We start from the raw sequence: 6734 nt of genomic DNA, 5'->3' as shown, positions 1-6734 counted from the left end.
GATTATGTATCGCTCGTAGCGACTCCTACGTGAGGTCGTCTGCAGAGAGCCAGTAGTGGGCCGGTCAAGTAAGCACATGGTCTCGTCATGCTGGCGTCATTCCTTCTTTTTTACCTTTGTTTATATTCTAAAAAAATACTAAATCCATAAATTATTAAAAAAATCTTTATTTTTCTAGAAAGTGGTCCTCGCACATTTAAAAAAATGTAGATGTACTCTAATTTTTTTTAGTCAACTCTTAATGTTTGTAGCAGTGAAACAAATCGACATTTAAAAACAATGTCATACATTGTAGTAAAAAAATTCATCTAATTCAAAAAATGTTTCTTAGCATTAAAAATTGCACATTACATTTAGAAAATACTCAAGCATTTTAGAAAAATGTTTGTGATATTTCAGAAAACAAATATCCAATGTCAAATGTTCGCATTGTTTAAAAAATGTTTCGTATCATACAAAAAATGTTTCAATGTGTATTTGAAAAATATAAACATGCATTCAAAAAATGTTTGAAACAACTATTTGAACTAAATGTTATGAATGTGTTTTGAAACTTAAATGTATAGATTTTCTTGGATGCATAAAAAAATGTACAATGTGTCTGAGAAAAAGTAGATATGAAATATCTCTCTAAAAACATTTAATCATGTATAAAAATGTTCCTGCTATATACAAAAAATATACAATATGTATTAAAAGAATTAGACATGTGTTTAATAAAACAGATAAAAAACAAAAGGTATGGCAGTCGATTTATCAGTCATTTGGAAAGATATTTTGGTAGGTGTCAACTTATTCAAATCTAGTCTTCTATTTAAAGAGAAAGATATAACATTGACACCGGCTCCCAAATCATATAAAGCAGTTTTGACATAATTTTTTTTATGGAGGACAGTATAGTAGGTATTTCTGGATCTCCTAACTTCTTAGGTACTCCACCCTTAAAAGAATAATTTGTAAGCATGGTGGAAATTTCAGTTGCAGGCATCTTTCTTTTATTAGTGACAATATTTTTCATATATTTAGTATATGGAGGCATTTTCAAAATATTAATCAAGCGAGTACGCAAAAAGACAGGTCTAAGCATTTCAACAAAAGCGCCCAAAATTCTCCTCATCCTTATTTTTCGGAGGCTTAGTAGGAAACGGCATGGATTTCTGAACTCATGGTTCTCTTTCCTTACCATGTTTTCTAGCAATGAAATCTCTTTTATCATATCTTTTTTAGGAGGTGGGTTATTAAGATCCACAACAGGTTCTATTTCTACATCATTATCAGGTTATTTATCATTATCTGGTTAAGCATCAACATGAACATCATTATTATCATTATCACTAGGTGGATGTTCAATACTAGATTGTGTCTCAACATCAGAAATAGAAACATCATTACTATTTTCAAAAGGTTTTTCTATAATAGGTTCACTAGAAGCATGCAAAGTTCTATCAATCTTCTTTTCCTTTTTCTTCTTAGATGAACTAGGTGCATCAATCTTAATTCTCCGAGAGTCTTGCTCAATTCTTTTAGGATGACCTTCTGGATATAGTGACTCATGTGTCATTCTACCTCCTCTAGTCATTACTTTAACATCATGATCATTCATTTTATTATTTATTTCATTAAGCAAATCATTTTGTGACTTAGCAACAGATTCTAACTAAGTATGAACCATGGATGCATGTTTACCTAGACCTTTGACATCATTAGCAATTCTAAACATCAAGTCACTCAAGAGATCAATCATGACAGCATTCCGTTTCAATTGATTCTTGACATACATATTGAACTATTCTTGCTTAACAATATAATTATCAAATTCATCCAGACATTGACTAGCGGATTTATTATAAGGAATATCACCTTAATCAAATCTATAAAGAGAATTTACCTTTAATACCTGTGTCTGCGTATCTAGTCTATGTATTCTTTAATATGTGGTAAATTATTAACATCTTCAGCTTTAATACCCTTTTTCTTTCATAGATTTCTTTGCTTCTTGCATATCTTATGGACTGAGGAATTGAATACCTCTCTTCTTCGGAGTTGGTTTAGGTGGTGGTTCAGGAAGTGTCCAGTCATTGACATTTCTCAATATATTATTCAATAGTTATTCAGCCTTTTCAACAATTCGTTCCCTAAAAACACAACTAGCACAACAATCTAGGAAGTCCCTAGAAGCATTTGTTAGTCCATTATAAAAGATATCAAGTATTCAATTTTTTAAGGGGATGATTAGGCAAAGCATTAATTAATTGGAGAAGCCTCCCCAAGCTTAATGGAGAGTACATGTGCATGTCTGCTTGCGTGCTAGCTGCACATTCGTTATTTGAACAAATGATGGGCATGAAAAAGCTTGATAATAAGCATATAAAGTGAATTGCTTTCTAATATTCAGGACCGGTATTGAGAGCAGCTCCCATTGACTCGGAAGAGTTCAGGGCTAAAATCCGAGGTCGTTATTGTTCATCATACAGTTCAGTAGAAAATCAGAAAAAGTCTAGAGCCAATGTGATGCTATTTGTAATTTGTGATGTCTAGCGACATCACAAAAATGAGTTAGCTACACAAATAAGCATTTGTTTCAGGTTTTTTTATCATTCATGTCACTAGTTGTGTCCCACTACTCAATTTTACCATTAGAAGTTACATCTGTTAAAAAATGCCATCGTTTGATGAGATGCTTACTCAAAAACGCCGTCATTCCGTTAGATGTTTGCCCAAAAGTGTCATCAGACATCGTTATTTTTAGACAAAAATACCCCTAAACCCACATGTCAGTTCTCTCCATCTCACAATGCTAAGTGTGGGCCCCACTTGTAAAGAGTAAGCAAACGAAAAAAATACAGGAAAATAAGAACGCTGTTGGGATCAAGTGGAACCCACATTTTATTGCAGTGAGATAGAAGGAGAGCTGACATGTTGGTCTATAGGTATTTATGTCACTATAACATGACAAACGAAATTTGAGCTGACAGTAATGGTGTCCAGTGGCATTTTTTAGCTGGCGCCTAACGAAGCGATGACATTTTTAAGCAGTTAAAATTCCTATTGGCAAAACTAAGTAATGGGACACAACTAGTGGCAACGAGGCATAAACGATAAAACTACAGTTTATCTCTACAGACACACACACACACACACACACACAACATACAAATGTTTCCTACCACACCCAGGGGAGTTACCATCGTATGAGCTTTGTGTGTTATCACTAAGGGCCTCTTTGATTCGTAGGATTTTAAAAACGTAGGAATAGATAAAGTATAGGATTGGAGTGGCATGCCCACTTGAATCCTATAGAAATAGCAATGAGTGTTTGATGGCACAGGAAAAATAAAGGAATTGTTAAAAAAGGTTGGAGTGGATGTTAGATTCCCATGAAATGTAGTACAAAAGATTTCATAGAAAAAAATTCCTATGGGATTCAGTCATGTGAATCAAAGGACCAACCCCCCGCAAAAACAAAAAAATCAAAGGACCAACATATGAAAAAAGTTGTAAGGATTTTAATTCTTCAGAAATTCTATAAAATTCCTTTGAATCAAAGGAGCCCTAAGTTTTGAGTCTAGCGCTGAAGCAGTGAGAAATTTGGTGGGAAAAGTTGGCACGAGTAGAAGCAAAGCTATCCCATGTTCTAGAAGATAACCCGGATTCAAAAAAGAAAGGAAAGTTAACTGGAGCAGCGAGTCAAAAAAAGCCGCGTGGGCGGGCCGGGGCCTCCACGTCTCCTCCCATCCCACCGAAACATTGAATCCCCGTCGCCCTCATCGCGGCCCCGATGGGATGAATCGCCGGACGCGGTTTGCGCGCCTTCCGCGAAGCTTCCCCCGACGACACGGCCACGTCCGAGTGCCTGCGTGACCCACCGGACACGGCGACAATTGACAACATCACAGGAGAGCAGACGACTAGGTCCAGTCGAAGCTACTTCCAGTGGAAGCAATCCAACTTGATCGGCCACCCCACCAACCAACCAGATCGCACCCAGCACCGCCAGTCTCCCGCGGCCGATAAAAGTAGCCCCTCCGCCCCGCCCACGGCCTCCATTTTCCTTTCCATCCCGCAACCCACGCAGCTCGACTCGCAGCAGCAGCAGCCGGCGGAGATCGTATCATGGCGATGGAGGGCTACGACCGCGAGTTCTGGCAGTTCGGCGACCAGCTGCGGCTCCAGACGGCCAGCTTCTCCGGCCTCTCCCTCGGCGACTCCATCTGGTCCCCCGCCGACGCCGCCCCCCGCGCCCGCAACGCCGACCTCTTCTCCCCCTCCCCGGCGCCCGACAACAACAACGCCGCCAAGATGAACGGCAACGGCCTCAACGGGCCCGGCCTCATCGGGTCCGGCAAGCTCGCCTTCGGCGCCACCACCACCAGCAAGGCCGACCGCTACAACAACGTCAGCCTCCCCGCCGCCGCCGACGCCAACGCCAAGCCCTACGGCAACGCCAACGGCCTATACGGTGCCAAGCCCAACAACGCCACCAACAACGGCTTCGGGCTCAACAAGATGGCTGCCGGCGGCGGGGGCTACGGCAACTTCAACGGCGGCAACGACGGGGTGAAGAGCTACTTCAACAAGTCCATCGGCAGGCCGGCCAGCAACAACAGCAGCAACAACAACTTCAGCGGCTACGGCGGCAAGAAGGGCGCTGCCGACGGCAAGAAGAAGCACGCCAAGAACGAGCGAGGGGACAACAACCATGGCGCGGCCTCGGAGAAGCGGTTCAAGACGCTGCCGGCGTCCGAGGCGCTGCCCCGGAACGAGCCCATCGGCGGCTACATCTTCGTCTGCAACAACGACACCATGGAGGAGAACCTCAAGAGGCAGCTCTTCGGTATGCAAGATTTTTCTCTTTAATTTTTCTTTTAACTTCTGATTAAATTAGTTATACCTGATCCTCAGGAGAAAATCAAGTCATCTCTTAAACTAATTTAATCAGCTCAGATCTAGTGACGAACGGTTTGGTTGCTTTGATTTGCAGGGTTGCCATCCAGATACAGAGATTCAGTGAGGGCGATCAGGCCGGGGCTGCCCCTCTTCCTCTACAACTACTCCACCCATCAGCTCCACGGCATCTTCGAGGTAAAATTAATCAGAATGATCAAATTAATTTGCTCTCTTGTTTGCAATTTGATGACAAATAAGTTTTGAATTGACTGAATCGCATGCACAGGCTGCGAGCTTTGGCGGAGCGAACATCGACCCGGCGGCGTGGGAGGACAAGAAGTGCAACGGCGAGTCTCGCTTCCCTGCACAGGTTTGTACCTTCACCTTCACTCGCCATGGCAGAGCGCTGCTAAGCTACTTATTAAGTTGATATCAATATAATTCTACGAACACAAGTTAGCTAGAGATATCTACTACTGGCGAGCCAATTGCAAGGCTAGCTTGAACCGGAAGGAGATCAGATCAGATCAGATCAATGACGAGTAAAAGCAAGCAATCAATTAGTTTATATTTATTGAACGGATGGATGTTGTTGTCTTGTTTAGTTGGAACCTAGTAGATCGTGGGCATAACTTTTTGCTAGTGACTGTCCAACAACCTCACCTCAGATTAGGCTGGCCGGTCAATCCTAGGCCAACCACCTGTTCTTCTAGAACAAGCACACTTGTCAACGCACGCTCGGTCGGTTCTTCTAGAGGGTGACTCAAACAAGATCACTTTTTTTAATGGGCTCAAACATGATTACTTTTTCGCTTTAGGGACCCAAACAAGATCACTAGCTTAAAGTATCTGAAGTTACAATGCACATCTAAGTGACTCAGTTAAACTAGGAAGAAAAAGAAAAAGAAAAAGGAAATGTTTGCACGATTCTTCACGTAAAATCAATGACATATGACTTAGATGTACAATACTTAATGCCTTAAATTAACAACACCGAATCTTCTACTGGTCTTTTGCATCTAAACAAATTTAGGGATGAACAATCCTAACTTGGAGTACTGTACTTAATCTTTCTGTATGTCTTGCTAATTAATTTGCGACGGTCGATGAATTCAGGTGCGGGTGGCTACAAGGAAGATCTGCGACCCGCTGGAGGAGGACGCCTTCCGCCCGATCCTGCACCACTACGACGGGCCCAAGTTCCGGCTGGAGCTCAGCATCACCGAGGCTCTCTCCCTTCTCGATATATTTGAAGACAAGGACGATTGAGGCTGCCTACTGCTGCATGCTCAATGCTGATCAGGGAGGGACTGTTGAGGAAGGAACAGCGCAATAAGATCGATCGGAGCATATATACATACATACGATTAATATCATTATCAATTAATGCAATGGTGATATATACGTGAGTTTTATGTATTGGGTTTTCCATCTCGCGGGCTATGAATTATGCGCCCCCCGTTGTCGTATCATGCGTGGTGATGGCTGCACAAGATGAGCCCTCGTGAACATTACTAATCTATTGTCACGGCTATGTATGTATGTATGTATGTATAATACTGAGACTTTAAGATGTTTCTCCTGTTGTGTACCTTAGCAGAATAAATCATCCTTTTTACTGAATTTGTTGATAGATTGGAAATTTCGAAAACCGAGCAATGCTTGGTGAGCTAGTGTGGTGCATCTGCACCTCGCCCGCCGGGTTCAAGGCGCGTCCAATAGAGCGCGCACAGGGAACCGTGACTGGGCTGGCCTGATGACAGGAGCCGAAGCACATCGCGTAAAAATCCAATATGGAGTGCCCTGGTGAGGAGTCGAGCTCGTGACCTCCCCGTCTGAATATACAT

The 6734-nt window shown here is 42.1% G+C and overlaps 1 protein-coding gene across 1 annotated transcript; it reads left to right on the top strand.

The window, feature by feature from the left end:
• Positions 1–4007: 4007 nt before the first annotated feature.
• On the top strand, positions 4008–6510 carry LOC123123437 (B2 protein). Its single transcript, XM_044543939.1, has 4 exons — positions 4008–4834; positions 4982–5082; positions 5174–5257; positions 6004–6510. The coding sequence occupies exons 1-4, from the start codon at positions 4114–4116 to the stop codon at positions 6154–6156; spliced, it is 1059 nt and encodes a 352-aa protein (XP_044399874.1). The 5' UTR covers positions 4008–4113; the 3' UTR covers positions 6157–6510.
• Positions 6511–6734: the final 224 nt, after the last annotated feature.

Source organism: Triticum aestivum, chromosome 5D, assembly GCF_018294505.1.
Source record: "Triticum aestivum cultivar Chinese Spring chromosome 5D, IWGSC CS RefSeq v2.1, whole genome shotgun sequence".
NCBI classification, from domain to species: Eukaryota; Viridiplantae; Streptophyta; class Magnoliopsida; order Poales; family Poaceae; genus Triticum; species Triticum aestivum.
Note: the sequence above shows the minus strand (reverse complement) of the source record. Positions and strands in the feature narration are given on the sequence as shown.

Coding starts and splice junctions, on each gene's coding strand:
- LOC123123437 (XM_044543939.1), top strand. CDS start 4,114: ATGGCGATGGAGGGCTACGACCGCGAGTTCTGGCAGTTCGGCGACCAG. Junction 4,835..4,981: donor CCTCAAGAGGCAGCTCTTCG/GTATGCAAGATT, acceptor TTTGATTTGCAG/GGTTGCCATCCAGATACAGA. Junction 5,258..6,003: donor AGTCTCGCTTCCCTGCACAG/GTTTGTACCTTC, acceptor CGATGAATTCAG/GTGCGGGTGGCTACAAGGAA.